The sequence below is a fragment of the Balaenoptera musculus genome, chromosome 1 (assembly GCF_009873245.2).
Source record: "Balaenoptera musculus isolate JJ_BM4_2016_0621 chromosome 1, mBalMus1.pri.v3, whole genome shotgun sequence".
NCBI classification, from domain to species: Eukaryota; Metazoa; Chordata; class Mammalia; order Artiodactyla; family Balaenopteridae; genus Balaenoptera; species Balaenoptera musculus.
In genome coordinates this window covers 147,046,228-147,067,868 of record NC_045785.1, presented here as the reverse complement: position 1 = coordinate 147,067,868, position 21,641 = coordinate 147,046,228, and the positions used below count along the sequence as shown (strand labels likewise).

At 36.2% G+C, this 21,641-nt stretch overlaps 1 protein-coding gene across 2 annotated transcripts in view; it reads left to right on the top strand.

Moving 5' to 3' along the window:
- The window catches only part of SYT14 (synaptotagmin 14), a 244,445-nt gene that overhangs the window by 169,032 nt on the left and 53,772 nt on the right, over positions 1-21,641 (top strand). For both annotated transcript variants that reach the window (XM_036865925.1, XM_036865932.1), the window contains exons 5-6: positions 800-1,071; positions 5,605-6,054. In XM_036865925.1, the coding sequence (XP_036721820.1) occupies positions 800-1,071; positions 5,605-6,054 (722 nt within the window). The remainder of the gene's footprint in view (positions 1-799; positions 1,072-5,604; positions 6,055-21,641) is intronic.

Sequence of the window (21,641 nt, the reverse complement as noted above, 5' to 3'; positions counted from 1 at the left end):
CCTCTATCCTGTTCACAGACATGTTTATTCTCAGTTATTTAGATAAATCCTTAAGGTAAAAGTTAAAGGCATAATTTAAGAGAGAAAGAAAATGTAGTTTCAAATTAACTGCTGGAGGTGGAGATGCCTGCTGGGGACAAGGTGGAGCCATACTTTAGAAGGAATACAGATGCAGGGTGTGGTGGAGCAGGGCGTGGCCTCTTTATAATGGAGACGGGGTGGAATGCAGACTTCAGGCTTTGCCGGGGATGGGGGAATTAGGCCTCCATTCAGAGTGCACCCGTTCCAGGATTCTGGATCTAGGATAGATGTGGAAAAATAGTTTCCGACTCTGCTAAGGTGAATGCTAGTTTAAGTTCATCTCAGTAATTGAAGACAATAAATGAGGTTTATATTTGTTTTACCTACTATACTTTTACTATTGTGGCTAGAGAGGTCACAGATCATAAGGGAATAAATGAAGTTGGTATGCTCTAGGATTGTTTTGAAAGAAACCTAAATAAATCATCAATTTCACTAGTATTTATTGCTCTCCCATTTTTATAGTATAAAACAGGGTCTCTCTTGTTATATAACTTTTATTTTTCCTCATCTTATTATGCAGGAGGAGAGGAATGGGAAACCAGATTATTTGATTTCTGCATCTGAACTAGGGAAGAAGAAAACTCATTTAGTAAATCTAGTAGTTACTTTGCCACAAAATTTTAATCCAGTTTTTTAAAGTTATTACAATTATTGTGGACTGTACTGCATGTCGAGGCTAATTGGAAACAGTGACCAGATTCTTAATCATTATCAGGAAACTGCATTCAGAGAATGAGAAGAACACCCCCACTGGATGAATTGCAGCCACCACCATATCAGGATGACAGTGGTTCTCCCCATCTCTCATGTACACCCTCAGAAATTGGGGACAGTAAATGTGAATTTTCCCACTGCAGCAACAGTCCAAGATGCTCATATAACAAGTGTCCGAGTGAAGGAAGCACAGGTCATGAAATAGAAAGTTTTCATAATAAAGGATATGAAGAAGATGTTCCAAGTGACAGCACTGCAGTCCTGAGCCCTGAAGTAAGTAAAAGCACATAGAATTTTTTAAATGAATGTTATTTGGAAGATAATAATCCTGTGCTTATCCTCTTGGTCAGAAGGTTTTATCACTATCTTGTCCTTTATGGCTTATGGTACCAGTTTCTATTTTTATCCAGCAGATTTTTCAGGGCTGTCCCAACCATCCTTCAACTCCCTTTCAAAAGAGGACAGGTAGATAAAAATGAGAGCAATATGCAAGATATTGAAAAGTATCTTGCCTCAGGTTTCAACCTCAATAGGGGTTTAAAAAAATTTTTTTTTAACATTTTACATAAAACATTCTGGAATTACCCATTTCTTTTATCTTGAGGCTCCTATTTATGTTTGTGCTTATTTTTTAAATTATTTTATTTGGATATTTTTACTATTGGGAGGTGGCCCTTTAACGTTTTACAAGCCTTTCAGAATAATGTCTGCATTTCCATACCATGGAATATGGAAGGGATAAGTGATGCTCAGCTTTACTAATGAAATTTGAATTCATGGCATCATGCATGCAGAGTGGTTGGTTGGTTGTGTTTTAAGTTATTTCCTTTTTTTGGAGCAAAACATTTGAAAACAACAACAAAAATAGGTATGTTATACTTTTGAAGTCTTTCCATGTTCTAAAAAGGATTTGTTTTAATCTTTCAATGATGATAAAAACTATAAAGGTAATCTAGAGGTTTTCATTAGGCAGTATTTACTTTTAGGTTTCCTTTTTTTCTAGATGGCAAGTTTTTATAACTTTTGTCCCAGGCAACATTTCATGATACTGCAGTGTGTCAGTGTTCTTACTAGGTGAATTTTTATCTACTGCCAAAATTAAGTAATGAAAGTACAGCTCTGAATAGAATTTCCTCAAAGTTTTTCTTACATAATTTCTAGGAACACTTTTTATCTGTTACTACTCTTCTACTATTTCTAATATTATTATATAGTATCTAACTTAGAAGGAAATTCTGCATTGGTATTATAAATTTAACATAGCAGCATTTCATCATTTTCCACAAAGAATATTTCTCCATGTTTTGTACCTGAGCAAATTTGAGATAACTATTTTATAGATTTGCAAACTATATAGATAGCCAACACACAAGCAGTGAAACCTGGATTGTGGAACTGACAACAACAATAATAGCTATCACCAATTGTGCCAGGAATTTTTCTATAAGCTTTACATAGTCAGCTCATCTAACTCTTAACAACCTCATCTTCAGAAAGTTGTTATTTCCATTTTAGAAATGAAAGCATTAAGACTCAGAGAATTAAGCAAGTTGCCCAAGTATAAGTAGCTCTTAAACAGTAGAACTGTAATTCAAAGCCAGGTCTGCCTGACTGCAAAAACAGTGCTCTTAACAACTATGCTCTATTGCCCCTCTTGACCTGACTCATTGTGTGCGAAACTACTTTGAAGTATTGGTACCCTCCAAGTACACCACCTGGCAAGCTATCCCAGAGGACTCACAGACCAAGTTAAGATGCTCAGGTTACACTTGTGTGTGTGTGTGCATGCATGTGTGTATGTGTGTTTTAAGCTATTTCAAATATAAAGCAAGAAGTAAGAGGAGCAAGATAAGGTAGGAAAACACACTTAGGATAGGATGCCCTTAGGCAAGACAACAAACACCGTGTGAATCCTGGTTTATATAATGTCCTTATGTTCAGTCTTACTCTTTCTGCTCCATCAGTATTCCCTAATTACGGCACGGTAACAAGGACAAAAGTTGAGATTTAAACAAGGGTGCCAGTGGCCAAAAACACATACTTGTTTTATGGGAGAGATGCAGGGGCAAGTACTCCTGGCCACAAGTGAAACTTGCAGTTAGTCTACTAAATAGACATAGATTTTATCTGCATTTCTTAAATAGAACACGTGGGTGACAGAGCTGTCAGGTGACATGATCATAGCTTGGCCTTTCCAGCCCTTTCCATAGGGAATAGTCATTTGTTCTATCTTATTTTCTGTTTATTCTGTCTCTGACATATCTTACAAGTTATTAACTTAGTTATTATATATATTTACCACATCTTCTGAATTCTGCCTGTGTCTCTCAAGTTACTTCCTTACTTATTATCTGTAGTTAACAGAACCTGTGAGTTTTGCCCATATTTCAGAAGCTTGCTCTGTTAACACTTCTTATTGAGTCTCCTCCATCCTGCTTGTTTTTCTGTCTTCTACAGCAAAGCTGAATATGTTCAGACTACAGCAAATGCATGTCACATAAATATTTAGGTGCTGATAGCCTATGTTAGTGTAAAACTCATTCTTGTGTTTTTTCAAGTTTACTTTGCTTCCTACCATTCCTTTAATAGATATTATTTATCAAATAGAAAATTCTTACCTTCCTATTGGTTTAATCCAGGATCCAGCTATTTTAGAGCCTATCTTCCTACACAGTTGAACTGGGAGAGGAGTGAGGAGGGTTCAGAAGGATTCCCCAGCAAGGAGTTCATTAACTGTATTGATGACCTGTTGCTGGCTAAAGATTATTGAAAACTTTGACTCAGAACCTTGAAAAGAGGGATTATTTTCTAATTACCTGTTTGTAGAATACAAATAGTAGCTTTTATCTGTAAAAGTCCCACCCTTTTAACCCTCAGTTTCACAAGGAATGCCCAGGAAAAAGAAAATGCCCAGGAAAAAAAAAAATAGGGAGGCACCAAGAGAAACAAAATTCAGAAATAGTTATCTGAGACCATATAAAAATCTTTATTGCCTTGAAAATCTTAGCTGTCATGACACTATTTTAGAAAATATTTAATTTGAAAAATAAATTAATGTAATTAATCATTTAATTAGCAATTATGAAGTGGCATGCATTAAAATATTTTGTTCTAAACTGTCAATTTAACAGAGTAAGAATATTTTTACCCTGATCTAATCATATTGCATAAAAAACGGAATTATTCTATGAGAGTTTGTTCTTACTCCTAAAGTATTCTTCTTCACTTGTCATCTTTTCTTCCATACACGATACAAAATTGAGTCATCGTAGGTAGACATGTAAGATCTACAAGGTCAAAGACTTGTGTCTTTTTGGTTCTCTGCTGCATCCCCCACCCAAAATATGTCCTGGCACATAGTAGGTGCAATAGTTAGGTACGTGTTAAGCTGCTATAACAAGGAGACAAGTACAATGGCAAATACAGATACAAAACCACAGAAGATTGTGTGTCTTTCATTTAACAGTACTCCTGGGTGAGTAGGTGACTTTGCTCTACAACATCATCCAGGGGCCCAGTTCCTGCTTTTTAGTCACTCTTCTGTCCCCTAGGGTGTTGTCCTAATCCACATGGTCCAAGCTGACCCACACATCCTATCTGTGTATCTGCTTGTGGGAGGAGTGAGAGATAGAGAGTGAAGAGCACGTAATTTTTTCTACAAACCTGATCTGGATGTTTCATACAGAACTCTGTTTTTCTCCCTTTGGCTAGAGCAGAGTTTCATGGCTATATCAGTTGTAAGGAAGACTTCAAAGTCAAGTCTCTTGCCAGACAATGTGTTTCTGGCTAAAACCCAGGTAGTTTTTTTGAGACATGCAAAAAGGGAAGACTAAGAGTCAGTAGTAGTGCCTACTACAGTATGCATTAAATAAAAGTTCAGAAAAACTCAGAAAATTATAAAATTGGCCCACATTTTAAAATGAAAAACACTTAATATTTGTTAAAATATTTGAAGGGGTGAAGTGGTATAGCTGAAAAGTCAGAGACCTGAATTTGGCACTATTAGTCACTAGCTGAAACTCCTATTACATTCCAGATAGTTAGACTAGCAGGAACTTTAGACAATTCCAGGCAAAAGAGATACAGTTTCTTCTAATCTTACAATTAAAATATATAGTTTCATACTTTCTTGAACTTTTGGAATATGTATTCTGCCATTTTCAACAGTAATTAGTATTAGAAAATAATACGTAGTTTTAAATTCTGGTTAAAAATTGAAGTAGTGTGTGTGTGTTATGGAAAATAAATATTTGGCTGCAAGTATTTTGAGGCCTTTGTATTTATACTTTCATATTTCACATTTCCATTGATTTTCAAGCCTAAATGTGTTAACATTCTATTACAGATGGGGGCATTTGAAACAAATCTGAAAATGGTACCAAATTTTTCAGTAGCATTATACTTTCACTTCTTTCTCTCCAGCCTAATATTGAGCTGTCAGTTTTGTTTATAATGTTAAAAATTTAGTAATTTTTTTTACAAAAGGAGCAGAAATACACATGGAAGTATATATTTTCGTTTCTCATGATAAAAACGTATATCCGACTTTCTCAAAATTGTGATGGTGAATATTAAATTCTATGTCTTTATTATAATAAGTTTTTGAGTTTAACTTACCACTTACATTACTTTGTCCCCATAGAGTAGCTTTTGATTGTAGTTGGCTGTTAATTATTATTACTTTCTTTATGATAGCAAATAAAAAGTTTTCATATCATTCTTCTAAAGAAATATCAGGTACTTATTTACATGCTAGATTAAATAATAGAGTTAAAAATTGAAAACATTTAAATTTGCTTTTCTTAGGATATGTCAGCTCAAGGATCATCTTCACAGCTTCCTAAACCTTTTGATCCTGAGCCAGAAGCTAAATATGGCACACTGGATGTGACTTTTGACTATGACTCACAAGAACAGAAGCTTCTGGTAACAGTGACAGCTGTCACAGATATCCCAACATATAACAGGACAGGTGGCAACTCATGGCAAGTACACCTTGTTCTTCTACCTATAAAGAAACAGAGAGCAAAAACCAGCATCCAGAGAGGACCATGCCCTGTCTTCACAGAAACATTCAAATTTAATCATGTTGAATCTGAGATGATTGGAAATTATGCAGTTCGGTTTAGACTGTATGGTATACATCGCATGAAAAAAGAAAAGATTGTGGGGGAAAAGATTTTTTATTTAACAAAATTGAATCTTCAAGGGAAAATGTCATTACCTGTGATATTGGAACCTTCTTACAATCATTCTGTGAGTATCTGATCAAATAGCCCAAATACAGTTTATGTCATGGTATATAATATACACAACTTTTAAAATCTATGATCAACCCAACAACTTTCTCAGCCTATTTTTTGCATAGTAATCATACCTACAAAATTTCTAAGTCCTAAATAGGTACGTATAACTTTCTGTCATCTATAAAAGTTGCCCTTGAAGATTATGTATGATTTATTTTATGTATTTTATTTTATCTTCACAGAGTCTGGCCTGATGTCTTACATATTTATTCCTTTGTTAAACATTTATTACATGATTGCTTATGACATCATCTGAACTCCTTATAGAATTTATTGTTTTCTTTCCAGGTTAAAACTAGGTGATACTTTAACAGCTATCTAGCCCATATCTTATTTGATATACTGCAGAAATTATTTGCTTTTATAGAATTTGTGCTGCTGCCTAGGTCATAACTGATTATCCTTCCAGAACTGCTATGAAATTATTTTTAAAGGTTCAAAAAAAACTCTGCCCTTGTTATACTTTCCACTTCTTTTTTTTTTTAACAAAGATTTTGCAGTGTTTCTGAGAGAATACTTCCGTTTAGTACCATGAGCTATTCTCCCTTTTCTCTTTTTTCCTCCAGGTTTTGATCACACACAAGTGTCTCCCCCTCACTGTCTGTCTGTCATCTCTCTCTCCATATTTTTAACTAAAGTCCTGCAAGACATTGCAAATCGCAGGAGAGTTGCACTGTTTATTTAAACCAGGGAGATACACTATGCCACATAGTTATTTAGATTATGAGAAAATCTGTGATATGCTGGAAATATAAATTTTGAATTATATTTATTCCTCTCATAATTGAATAAGAAACATTTTTACACATAAATATACAGATTTGGAATAGACTTATATATTAAAATAAAGGTATAATATTTTAGAGTTGTTTTTAAGCCTTTAAATGTGTTAAGCATAAGTGCAAGGTTAGAGTCTCACTGAATTTATACCAGGCAGCATTTGATCTTATAGGACCTTCATTCCCAAAGAACCATACCATTTTAGCTAGATGATTTCAGCATCTTTAAAAACCAAAAGGTGATAATAAATATAGTATATCCCTATGGGTTTTTAATATAATAATTATCCTTTATTGGGTAAATTGATAACTTGTTTTAATTTTACATTTTAGAATTACTGTTTGGGGGAAATGTGTTTTTTAAATGATATCAGCAGTTTATCAGAGGAGAGGCAAAAATAGTGCAAGCACTATTTCAGAGGGAAGAAGATAACTTTTAATAAAATTGAATATTCTATAATTCTTGCTATGATTTTTAAACTTTCTCATTACTTGGTTTGAGTGATCACTAGTTAATCTATGGAAAATGCATCCTTGTATATAGAAATACCTGATTTATATTAGAAGAGAATGACTGTATCATCACGAGGTATGTATTTTGTGTTTCTTTATTTGCTTTGAGATATCTGTTCCCAATTCTGTATTAATTATCTTCTTTTCACAAAGAAAATGAAGCCGTACAAAATAATATGCTTTTTTCCTCTGGTCAAACTAAATGATTTCTATCCACACCTACATCACATGTGTTGGCTTATGGTGGGGTTTTTTTTCATTTTTTTTTTAACATCTTTATTGGAGTATAATTGCTTTACAATGGTGTGTTAGTTTCTGCTTTATAACAAAGTGAATCAGCTATACATATACATACATATACCCCCTTATCCCCTCCCTCTTGCGTCTCCCTCCTGCCCTCCCTATCCCGCCCCTCTAGGTGGTCACAAAGCACCGAGCTGATCTCCCTGTGCTATGCGGCTGCTTCCCACTAGCTATCTGTTTTATATTTGGCAGTGTATATATGCCCATGCCACTCTCTCACTTCGTCCCAGCTTACCCTTCCCCCTCCCTGTGTCCTCAAGTCCATTCTCTGCCTCTGCGTCTTTATTCCTGTCCTGCCCCTAGATTCTTCAGAACCATTTTTTTTTTTTTTTAGATTCCATATATATGTGTTAGCATACGGTATTTGTTTTTCTCTTTCTGACTTACTTCACTCTGTATGACAGACTCTAGGTCCATCCACCTCACTACAAATAACTCAATTTCGTTTCTTTTTATGGCTGAGTAATATTCCATTGTATATATGTGCCACATCTTCTTTATCCATTCCTCTGTCAATGGACCATGTGTTGGCTTATGTTTGATTCTGTATGGGTGACAACCATTACAATAAATTTCTGTGGAGTGTTCAGAGAAAGAAAAAAGTGCTAAATAGATAGCTTCTAAGACATAACATTTAAATCTGAACAAAACTATTTATCTTCTGCTCTTAGAGAATTTTTTCTCTGCATTGCCATGCTTCTCAAAGTTAGTGCCTGTGTTGAATTGTTGCTCTGTCTTGGCCTTCTTTCTTTCTCCACCTGCTCAAAATCTCATTGCTTGTTTTTGGCTTCTGTGCCAAAAACAACTAGTGTATGACAGTTGTGAGGTTAAGACTCATAATTCTGTCTATCAGCTGTCTTGTCATAAAAATAGAATACTTAAAGAATGTATGTGTTCTGTCTGTACTCTAGTGTTAATGTTCTCTTTGCTTAGGTGTTGATATTAACTGTATAGAGAAATCATGTGACTGTGGATTACTTAGGTGATTTTAGCTCTAATTTTGTAAGATGTAATAATATATGAGTGAGAGGTACTTTCATAATTAAACATTTATTCTTATAGCTCTTGAATAATTACTTCTTTTTCTTGCAAGAATATTAGCCTTTTGGCAAGGGAAAGTTTTAATCCAGTTAAAAAATTTACAGACTGTGGTTAAAACATATTCAAAGCTTAATTACAGTTCATTTTCATGAGTAATAATAGAAAATTAGAATTCTGCATATAGAATTTAGTTTTATAGCTAGTTTTTCAGAAACTGATTAAATCAATACATTGAGAGAAAAATGACCAGTATCACCAAACTGACTTTCTGAGAACTAAGCCCTGAGTTTCCTTGAGGGTAAAATTTAACATTAAGATAAGCATATAGTTTGATCAGTGAACAGTGGAAAATATATGAAGGGTTGAAAAGCATGAGTTCTTTCTACTAACTAGTTGTGTCAGTTTGGATAAATTATCTAATCATTTTGGGCATCAGGTTTCTTGTTTGTAAAATGAGAGCATTAAAACAAATGATCTCTAAGGTTCTACCCAGCACTATATTCTCTGATTCTACTAATATATATTGGGAGAAAAGTTAATGGATTTTAAGTGAGTTTTGTATGCTTAGCATATGATATTTTGTTGTGGGCATTTATTATGTTTTCTCACTTCTTCATACTTTTTTCAGCAACCTTCTAATGTCTGGGGAAGTCCCAACTGAGTCCCACCTCCCTAAGTTAAACTGTATAATTCACTTCCCTAGTTTCACTGGTAGCTAGGGCATGAGCCGTGTTACCTAGACACTCCACTCATATTCATCTCTAGGAAACCTCAGCACAGACTGAACAGAGAAGCAGATGCTGCACTCAAATTATGTTCTCATCAGGTTGAAGGAATCTGATATCGAGTCATTAGTAATTCTAAAATAGATTTGCTGGTACAGAAATTGTATTGGTGCTGAACAATAATAAATAATAATTACAGGAGAGAAAAGACCTTGGCATAGAAGTGTCCAGTAGGAGCAGTAGCAGATTTCCTCACAACGTCAGTTCTGCAGTATGGTTTTAGGTTTTTTTCTTGAGAAGCTTAGCCATAAACCTGGTTCTCTAGTCATACAAGTCCCTTTAATAAACTGCTGTTCCACTTAGACAGAGTTAGCTTCCAATGATTTCAAATAAGAACCCTGACTGGTAAATGTTGAAATAGCCACATGGTTTAGGATTTACTTGCTTTCGTCAGTTCTTAAGTTATACTCAATAGTTAGAATGTTGTCAGTTACCCTTCCTACCATGATATATCCCTCTCATAATTTGAACTTTTCTCATACACTCAACTTGTTCGTATGGCATTCTTTCCTAGTGTATAACCCCAATTACTTTCTTCACTTGCATTTTTGGTACCATATAGTAATCTCCCTATTACACTTATCTGGAATAGCCTCTCGCCTTTTCCTCCCTCAAGTTTTATTTCTTATTCAATTTATTAAATTTATTAATAATATTATATTTAGTCATTATGATTTATTAATAATGAAACTTTATTCTTTCTCTCATAAACATAGAACCCTTCCTGTACAGACAGTACTTAATTAGTATAATCTATGCAAAGTAGTCTGTCTAGCTAGAAAATTGAGACTTCAGTCCTACAACTGCAAAGCACTGAATTTGGCTAACAACTTGAATGAGCTTGGAAGTAGATTTCTTCATCAGAGCCTCCAGATAATATCCCAGCGCAGCTGAAACTTTTATTCAGTCTTGTGAGACCCTAAGTGGAACATCCACCTGAACTCATTTGGACTTCTGACCTACAGAAAATGTGTTGAAACTTAAGTTTTAGTGATAGAGGGTACTTAATATGTGCCTAGATGTCTATAGTTCATTAAATCTGGCTCCATATTTCATTTCTGTGCGAACACATAAGAGTTATAGGAAATAGACATGGGAGTGGGTGGGATTGTCTTAGGTGAGAAGAGAAAGTCCTCAGGAACTCCTAGATGTAAAGATTGGAGAAAGGTGGGGTAGAGTAGGAAGAAAGAGATAGTAAAATATCACAGAATCCAAGAATGAGGTTTTGAAGGAAGGAATACTCAACTTTGTCAAATGCTCCAGATGGAACCAATAATCTGAGTGCTGAAAACGGTCCTTTGAATTTAGGATATGCAAGTAATGGGTAGCCTTAGAGAGACCTGTTTTGGTGGGGTAGAGGGGTCAGAATCCAAACTAGAGTGGCAATCATGTACACAACTCTTCCACCAAGTTTGCCTGTGAAAATAGGGGGTTCAGGAAAGATGTTTTTGAGGTTAGGGGAGATTTGGGCATGCTTAAATACTAGTGCAAATGGTAAAATATGGAGTGTAAGATATAGGAGAGCTAATTGAAGATAGCTATTAATTGAGGTCTGGGATGAACAGAGAGGCAAAAATGTTACGAGTATTTTCAAGCCATTTATTTTAATTGTAGACCATGAAATCTAAGTGGAATAAAGAGAGAAGTGAAGCTAGAAGGGGACTAATAGGCAGGGGAAAGTAGAAAGGTTAGCGGACTGAAAGTTCCAAGGATATCAAGGAACAGATGTGAGGGTAGTAGTTGAGCAGGAATTATGAAAGATAAGGGGCTGTGGTTACAGAGGAGAATGTTTTCAGTTAATGTGATGTGATGAGAAGGGTTCAGAGTATGATGGTGGGAGTGGGCAGCTGAGATGGAATAAAAAGTAAAGACACTGGAGATGGGGGCTTCCCTGGTGGCGCAGTGGTTGAGAATCTGCCTGCCAATGCAGGGGACACGGGTTCGAGCCCTGGTCTGGGAAGATCCCACATGCCGCGGAGCAACTAGGCCCGTGAGCCACAACTACTGAGCTTGCGCGTCTGGAGCCTGTGCTCCGCAACGGGAGAGGCCGCGATAGTGAGAGGCCCGTGCACCGTGATGAAGAGTGGCCCCCTCTTGCCGCAACTGGAGAAAGCCCTCACACAGAAACGAAGACCCAACACGGCAATCAATCAATCAATCAATCAATCAATAAGAAAGAAAGAAAGAAAGAAAGAAAGACACTGGAAATGGATAAGTTGGTCAAGAGAGGCCAGGTTCTTGGATAGGTTATCCACATGGACGTTGATTGAAGTCACAAAAGATGGTGGCAGCAATTGGAATGTGAGAAAAGATAGAATCAAGGATCGTTGTTCTCAAGAAATGAAGAAAAAATGTTCAGGGAATGAAGAGGAAATCTCTAGGAGAGAATATCTATGAAGACAGGATAACATGAACCTTAACGGAAATTAGTTATTCTTTTCCACAATTTTAGGGAAGCAATGTTTGATAAAGCAGCAGAGAACTTTGCTTCTTGACTCTGAGACACTTTGGGTATGAGAGAATAACCAGGATGAAAAGTCTACAGAGGGTGATATATCCTCAGGGAAGAATTGGAATTCAAGTAAAGCAAGGTGTTGAGGGTTCAGGGAAGAAACTCAAGCTCTGGACGAGTTTATCATAGATCACGAGGGCCAGAAGGCATAGTGAAAAGATTCTGAAAAGGAGGAGCATGATGGAAGTTTGTGTTAGTGAAGAAGTACGAAGAATAATAGAATGAATGTTAAAGTAAAAGAGATGGCCAATATCATCAGGGATTTGCCTTCATTTATAGTATACCAAAATGTTCATCCCAATCATAATCTGAGTCTATTTAAATCTCCGATTTCATTTAAAGTCTAATTTAAATAAAATCTTTATGAAAATTTATTAGATTATTTCGAATTTACCTTAAATTAGTTGATCTTATCTATCTTTGTATACCAAATATCTAGTACTGGTTATTGCTGTACAAATGTTGAATGGATGGATGGGTGATTAGGTGAATACAGTACATAATATTTCTGAGTTATTGGCTCCGGTGCTGATTTTTGCAGCTAGTCATGTGTTTTCTTGTTCTCGAACTTATTTTATGTCTTACTTCTAGATTTTCAACACTTTGAGAATAGATACTGTTGTTTTACTTATTTGATATTGTTCACAGAACCTAGAACATAGGGGAAATTGATTCATCAGCATGTTCAGATAAACCTAATCATTTTAAAATTCTTACTAAGTTCCATATAACATTATTCCTTGATAGGTATCACCATGCTTAAAATATTTTATATTTTATATTTTATATTTTATATATATATTTTATAACCTGGTATTCAATAAGCATGCATCTCAGGGTAATTAAATAAGAACACATCAGGATTTGCTTTATTTTTAACTCATAATTGACTAATTAGGGACATACATACTTATATAATTTCTCATTCAAGAGTACAATGCCACAGTTTCCTAAGAATGATCACCCTTCCTCATGACTTACAGCAATGATGGGCTTATTTTAGACCCTTGTATTTTCCACCCTTAATTTCTAAAATCCCTATATCTCAAAAACAGCCTATCTTTATATTAATGGATTGAATTAATTTAGTTTGATATTTGTACTATTACTTTTATTTTAAAGAGAGGTAAATTATTGCTCAGACATAATTGAAATGTGTGCTCCTCTAAGAATCATACTTTAGTCTCTATTATTAGCAAGTGGCTTTTATTTCTTTATTTTTAAAGTGGAGTATAGTTGCTTTACACTGCTGTGTCAGTTTCTGCTCTACAGCAAAGTGAATCAGCCATACATATACATATATCCCCTCTTTTTTGGATTTCCTTCTCATTTAGGTCACCACAGAGCACTGAGTAGAGTTCCCTGTGCTATACAGTAGGTTCTCATTAGTTACCTATTTTATACATAGTGTATACATGTCAGTCCCAGTCTCCCAATTCATCTCACCCACCCCCTTTCCCTCTTGGTATCCATATGTTTGTTCTCTACGTCTGTGTCTCTATTTCTGCTTTGCAAATAAGATCATCTTTACCATTTTTCTAGATTCCACATATATGCATTAATAGACGATATTTGTTTTTCTCTTTCTGACTTATTTCACTCTGTATGACAGTCTCTAGGTCCATCTATGTCTCAGCAAATGACACAATTTCGTTCCTTTTTATGGCTGAGTAATATTCCATTGTATAGATGTACCACATCTTCTTTATCCATTCCTCTGTCAATAGACATTTAGGTTGCTTCCATGTTCTGGCTATTGTAAATAGTGCTGCAGTAAACATTGGGGTGCATGTATCTTTTCGAATTATCGTTTTCTCTGGGTATATGCCCAGTAGTGGGATTGCTGGGTCATATGCTAGTTCTATTTTTAGTTTTTTAAGGAACCTCCATACTTTCTCCATAGTGGCTGTATCAATTTACATTCCCACCAACAGTGTAAGAGGGTTCCCTTTTCTCCACACCCTCTCCAGCATTTATTGTTTGTAGATTTTGTGATGATGGCCATTCTGACTGGTGTGAGGTGATAACTCATTGTAGTTTTGATTTGCATTTTTCTAGTAGTTAGTGATGTTGAGCATCTTTTCATGTGTTTGTTGGCCACCTGTGTATCTTTTTTGGAGAAATGTCTATTTAGGTCTGCCACTCATTTTTTGATTGGGTTGTTTGGGTTTTTTTTTTTGATATTTATCTGTATGAGTTGTTTGTATATTTTGGAGATTAGTCTTTTGTCAGTTGCTTCGTTTGCAAATATTTTCTCCCGTTCTGAGGACTTTTTGTCTTGTTTATGGTTTCCTCTGCTGTGCAAAAGCTTTTAAGTTTAATTTGGTCCCATTCGTTTATTTTTGTTTTAATTTTCACTACTCTAGGAGGTGGGTCAAAAAAGATGTTGTTGTGATTTATGTCAAAGAGTGTTCCGCCTATGTTTTCCCCTAAGAATTTTATAGTGTTCGATCTTACATTTAGATCTTTAATCCATTTTGAGTTTCTTTTTGTGTATGGTGTTAGGGAGTGTTCTAAATTCATTCTTTTACGTGTAGCTGTCCAGTTTTCCCAGCTCCACTTATTGAAGAGGCTTTTCCTGCATTGTATATTTTTGCCTCTTTGTCATAGATTAGGTGACCATAGGTGCATGGGTTAATCTCCTCTGGGCTTTCTATCCTGTTCTGTTGATCTATATTTCTGTTTTTGTGCCAGTACCATACTGTCTTGATTACTGTAGCTTTGTAGTATAATCTGAAGTCAGGGAGCCTGATTCTTCCAGCTCCATTTTTCTTTCTCCAGATTGCTTTGGCTCTTTGGGGTATTTTGTGTTTTCTTACTATTCCTAGATATTTTATTCCTTTTTGTTGCAGTGGTAAATGGGATTGTTTCCTTAATTTTTCTTTCTGCCCTTTCGTTGTTAGTATATAGGAATGCAAGAGATTTCTGTGTATTATTTTGTATCCTGCAACTTTACCAAATTCATTGATTAGCTCTAGTAGTTTTCTGGTGGCGTCTTTAGGATTTTCTGTGTTCCTGTCTTGCTAGTCGTTTGGCATGAGGTGTCCAGCACTGGAGCCCGCAGGCAGTTGGGTTGAGCTTGGTCTTGGCATCAAGATAGATTCTTCATCCTGCCTTCCACAGACTGTGTGCTGTATTCTCCTTCGATCCCCCAAAGGTCACTTTCTGTCCCAGCTGATTTCGCACTGTGGGGGGTTTTTCTGATTGCAGGAACCTCTCCTCACCTTCAGCTTCCTGCCAGGGTTGGTGGTCCCTTTATTGATTCCTCGTTTCTTTTTTTCTTTCTTTCATTCTACCCAGTTGTGAGGAGATTGTTCTAGTCCTTTTAGGTACCCGAATTCTTCCACTAATGTTCAGCAGGTGCTCTGTGAGAATTGTTCCATTTGTAGATGTATTCTTGATGTCATGTCATGTCATCTGCAAACAGTGACAGTTTTACTTCTTCTTTTCCAATTTGGATTCCTTTTATTTCTTTTTCTTCTCTGATTGCCATGACTAGGACTTCCAAAACTATGTTGAATAATACTGGTGAGAGTGGACACCCTTGTTCCTGATCTTAGAGGAAATGCTTTCAGTTTTTCACTATTGAGAATAATGTTTGCTCTGGGTTTGTCATATATGGCCTTTATTATGTTGTGGTAAGTTCCCTCTATGCCTACTTTCTGGAGAGTTTTTATCATAAATGGGTGTTGAATTTTGTCGAAAGCTTTTTCTGCATCTATTGAGATGATCATATGGTTTCTATTCTTTAATTTATTAATATTGTGTATGACATTGATTGATTTGCATATATTGAAGAATCCTTGCATCCCTGGAATAAATCCCACTTGATCATGGTGTATGATCCTTTTAATGTGTTGTTGGATTCTGTTTGCTAGTATTTTGTTGAGCATTTTTGCATCTACGTTCATCAGTGATACTGGCCTGTAATTTTCTTTTTTTTTTTTTTGAATTTTATTTTATTTTATTTTTATACAGCAGGTTCTTATTAGTTATCTGTTTTATACATATTAGTGTATATATGTCAATCCCAATCTCCCAATTAATCTCACCACCACCCCCACCCACTCTCCCCCCTTGGGGTCCATATGTTTGTTCTCTATATCTGTGTCTTTATTTCTGCCTTGCAAACCGGTTGATTTGTACCATTTTTCTAGTTTCCACATATATGCGTTAATATACGATATTTGTTTTTCTCTTTCTAACTTACTTCACTCTGTATGACAGTGTCTAGGTCCATCCACATCTTTACAAATGACCCAATTTCGTTCCCCTTCATGGCTCAGTAATATTCCATTGTATATATGTACCACATCTTCTTAATACATTCATCTGTCGATGGGCATTTAGGTTGCTTCTGTGACCTGGCTATTGTAAATAGTGTTGCAGTGAACATTGGGGTGCATGTGTCTTTTTGTGTAATTTTCATTTTTTGTGATATCTTTGTCTGGTTTTGGTATCAGGGTGGTGGTAGCCTTGTAGAATGAGTTTGGGTGTGTTCCACCCTCTGCAATTTTTTGGAAGATGTTGAGAAGGATAGGTGTCAGCTCTGCTCTAAATGTTTGCTAGAATTCGCCTCTGAAGCCATCTGGTCCTGGACTTTTGTTTGTTGGAAGAGTTTTAATCACAGTTTCAATTTAATTGCTTGTGATTGGTCTGTTCATATTTTCTATTTCTTCTTGGATCAGTCTTGGAAGGTTGTACTTTTCTAAGGAGTTGTCCATTTCTTCCAGGTTGTCCATTTTATTGGCATATAGTTGCTTGTAGTAGTCTCTTATGATCATTTGTATTCTGCAGTGTCAATTGTAACTTGTCCTTTTTCATTTCTAATTTTATTGATTTGAGTCCTCTCCCTCTTTTTCTTGATGAGCCTGGCTAATGGTTTATCCATTTTGTTTATCTTCTCAAAGAACCAACTTTTAGTTTTATTGATCTTTGCTATTGTTTTCTTTGTTTCTATTTCATTAATTTCTGCTCTGATCTTTATGATGTCTTTCCTTCTGCTAACTTTGGGTTTTGTTTGTTCTTCTTTCTCTAGTTCCTTTAGGTGTAAGGTTAGATTGTTTATTTGAGATTTTTCTTGTTTCTTGAGGTAGGCTTGTATAGCTATAAACTTCCCTCTTAGAACTGCTTTTGCTGCATCCCACAGGTTTTGGATCATCATATTTTCATTGTCATTTGTCTCTAGGTATTTTTTGATTTCCTCTTTGATTTCTTCAGTGATCTCTTGGTTATTTAGTAACGTATTGTTTAGCTTCCATGTGTTTGTGTTTTTTACATTTTTTTCCTGTAGTTGATTTCTGATCTCATAGCATTTTGCTTGGAAAAGATGCTTGATACGATTTCAGTTTTCTTAAATTTACCAAGGCTCGTTTTGTGACCCAAAATGTGATCTGTCCTGGAGAATGTTCCATGTGCGCTTGAGAAGAAAGTGTATTCTGCTGCTTTCAGATGGAATGTCCTATAAATATTAATTAAGTCTGTCTTTTCTAATGTGTCATTTAAGGCTTGTGTTTCCTTATTTATTTTCTGTCTGGATAGTCTATTTATTGGTGTAAGTGGAGTGTTAAATTCCCCCATTATCGTGTCACTGTCGCTTTCCCCTTTTTGACTGTTAGGATTTGCCTATGTATTGAGGTGCTCCTGTGTTGGATGCATAAATATTTACAATTGTTATATCTTCTTCTTGGATTGATCCCTTGATCATTATGTAGTGTCCTTCCTTGTCTCTTGTAATAGTTTTTATTTTAAAGTCTATTTTGTCTGATATGAGTATTGCTACTCCAGCTTTCTTTTGATTTCCATTTGCATGGAATATCTTTTTCCATCCCCTCACTTTCAGTCTGTATGTGTCCCTAGGTCTGAAGTGGTTCTCTTGTGGACAGCATATATAAGGGTCTTGTTTTTGTATCCATTCAGCTAGTCTGTGTCTTTTGGTTGAAGCATTTAATCCATTTACATTTAAGGTCATTTTTGATATATATGTTCCTATTACCGTTTTCTTAATTGTTTTGGTTTGTTTTTGTAGGTCTTTTTCTTCTCTTGTGTTTCCTGCCTAGAGAAGTTCCTTTAGCATTTTTTGTAAAGCTGGTTTGGTGGTGCTGAATTCTCTTAGCTTTTGCTTCTCTGTAAAGCTTTTGCTTTCTCTGTCAAATCTGAATGAGATCCTTGATGAGTAGAATAATCTTGGTTGTAGGTTTTTTCTTTTCATCACTTTAAATATGACCTGCCACTCCTTTCTGGCCTGCAGCATTTCTGCTGAAAAAATCAGCTGATAACCTCATGGGGATTCCTTTGTATGATATTTGTTGCTCTTCCTTTGCTGCTTTTAACATTTTTTCTATGTATTTAATATTTGTTAGTTTGACTAATATGTGTTTCAGCATGTTTCTCCTTGGATTTATCCCATATGAGACTCTCTGTGCTTCCTGGACTTGGTTGACTATTTCCTTCCCCATGTTAGGGAAGTTTTCGAATATAATCTCTTGAAATATTTTCTCCGACCCTGTATCTTTCTCTTCTTCTTCTGGGACCCCTATAGTTCAAATGTTGGTGCATTTAATGTTGGACCAGAGGTCTCTGAGACTATCCTCATTTCTTTTCATTCTTTTTTCTTTACTCTGTTCCATGGAAGTGATTTCCACCATTCTGTCTTCCATCTCACTTAATCCTTTCTTCTGCCTCAGTTATTCTGCTATTGATTCCTTCTAGTGTATTTTTCATTTCAGTTATTGTGTTTTTCATTACTGATTGTTTGTTCTTCAGTTCTTCTAGGTCCTTGTTAAACATTTCTTGTATCTTCTCGATCCGTGCCTCCATTCTGTTTCAGAGATCTTGGATCATCTTTGCTATCATTACTCTGAATTCTTTTTCTGGTAGATTGCCTATTTCCTCTTCATTTATTTGGTCTTGTGGGTTTTCACCTTGCTTCTTTGTCTGCAACATATTTCTCTGTAATCTCATTTTGTCTAACTTACTGTGTTTACGGTCTCCTTTCCACAGGCTCCAGGGTCGTAGTTCCTCTTGCTTCTGTTGTGTGCCACTTGGTTGGTGAGATTGGTCCAGGGGCTTGTGTAGGCTTCCTGGTGAGGGACTGGTGCCTCTGCTCTGGTGCGTGGAGCTGAGTCTTTTCCCTCTGATGGGCAGGGCCACATCTGATGGTGTGTTTTTGGGTGTCTGTGATCTTAGTATGATTCTAGGCAGCCTGTCTGCTGATGGGTGGGGCTGTGTTCCTGTCTTGCTAGTCATTTGGCATGAGGTGTCCAGCACTGGAGCCTGCAGGCAGTTGGGTTGAGCTTGGTCTTGGCATCAAGATAGATTCTTCATCCTGCCTTCCACAGACTGTGTGCTGTATTCTCCTTCGATCCCCCAAAGGTCGCTTTCTGTCCCAGCTGATTTCGCACTGTGAGGGGTTTTTCTGATTGCAGGAACCTCTCCTCACCTTCAGCTTCCTGCCAGGGTTGGTGGTCCCTTTATTGATTCCTTGTTTCTTTTTTTCTTTCTTTCATTCTACCCAGTTGTGAGATGATTGTTCTTGTCCTTTTAGGTATCTGAATTCTTCCACTAATGTTCAGCAGGTGCTCTGTGAGAATTGTTCCATTTGTAGATGTATTCTTGATGTACTTGTGAGGAGAGACGAATTCCGCATCCTCGTATTCTGCCATCTTGACTCCTCTCGCAAATAGCTTTTTATTTTTTATTTACTTGGCTGTGCCGGGTCTTAGTTGTGGCACACGAGATCTTTGTTGCCATGTGCAGGATCTTCATTGCGGCATGCAGGATCTTTAGTTGCGGCATGCAGGATCTTATTTGCGGCATGCAGGATCTTTAGTGGTGGCATGCAGGATCTCACAGTTGCAGCATGCGGGATCTTTAGTTGCAGCATGCGGGATCTTTAGATGCAGAAGCGGGGTCTTTCGTTGTGGCATGCAAACTCTTAGTTGAAGCATGTGTTATCTAGTTCCCTGACCAGGGATTGAACCTGGGCCCCCTGCATTGGGAGCGCAGAGTCTTAACCGCTGGACCACCAGAGAAGTCCCCTTGCAAATAGCTTTTAAAACTTACACCTAAAACTAAGACAACACTGTTAAACAACTATACTCCAGTATAAAATAAAAGATTTTTAAAAAACTAATCTTCATCTATTTTCATATTCACTGCAATTCATATACTACCATTGTCAATAAAAATCTACATTTTCTAAATGTAGATTACACTTCTTCATCATAAAGCAATTTAAAATAAATACTTCATGATAAACTAATGATCATAGTTAAAAATGACTACATCAAAGAGAAAGCTGCATGTATGCAATAACAGTAATGTGAGTCATGGCTCACTTTAGTATAAAACTAAATAGTTATAGGCCTATTTAGAGGCAGTTATTCAAAGAGAAAGTAAGTGAGCATATATTACTGGTAGAGGGGAATAACTAGTCTCACATGAAGAATTGTTAATCAGATAAATCAGTGAAAGGGAGAAGCTAAATTACAGCATAGAAGGAAGCTTTTTGTTTAAATCAGAGTCTTAGTTTAAGTGTTAAGTTTAAACTTAGTTTAAAAAGAAATCAAGTTTAAATGTTAAGTCTCAAGAAATTTTGAACATGCAGAAGAACTGAGTGGGAGTAACTAAAATTTCAGTGACTAAAATCATTTGGTTTTTATATCTAGTCTGGGGAATGAAAAACATCAAACATCTTAACTCTGGGGTTCATTTAGTTGAACCATCCAAGTGCTAAACTATAAACTACCAAGGACCAACTCATACTTCATTTTTTTTGTATTATTTTTTCAAAAAAAGCCAGAAAAGTAAAGTATAAGCTTAAGTGTAATAAATATTACAGGTAATATTTTCCTTTTCTCCTCTATTTTATTTTATGCAATTAATTCTTCCAAGATACTGATATCAGTTGTTTGTAATACTGAGAGAAATTAAACGTTTTTTGGAAAGAGAGTACTATTTGATCATTTTAGAGTGGAGTAAAGATTATGATAGGTAAATTTGGGTCCAGGTGAGCAGCATATTCTATAATTAAGAACATTAAAATGCGTTAAATGGAGCAAAAGAGGATAAAATAGTGTTTTCTAAAGAAACACCATGGAGAGAGATATAACATTCAAATTCTAAATATCGACCACAATTATTTTTTTAATTTATTTATTGGCTGCGTTGGGTCTTTGTTGCTGCGCGCGGGCTATCTCTAGTCGCGGCGAGCAAGGGCTCCTCTTCGTTGTGGTGCACGGGCTTCTCATTGCAGTGGCTTCTCTGTTGCAGAGCACGGGCTCTAGGTGTGCAGGCTTCAGTAGTTGTGGCTTGTGGGTTCTAGAGCGCAGGCTCAGTAGTTGTGGCGTACAGGCTTACTTGCTCTGCGGCATGTGGGATCTTCCTGGACCAGGGCTCGAACCTGTGTGCCCTGCATTGGCAAGCGGATTCTTAACCACTGTGCCACCAGGGAAGCCCTTGACTACTATTTTTAAAAATTCTTTTGGAGCGTCTATAAGGTGGACATCCTGAACACACGCCTTCTTCATCATTACCAACAGCTGTGAAATATATATATTTTACCTTAAAGAAGCACTTTATTACATTACCGCGAGCAATTCCC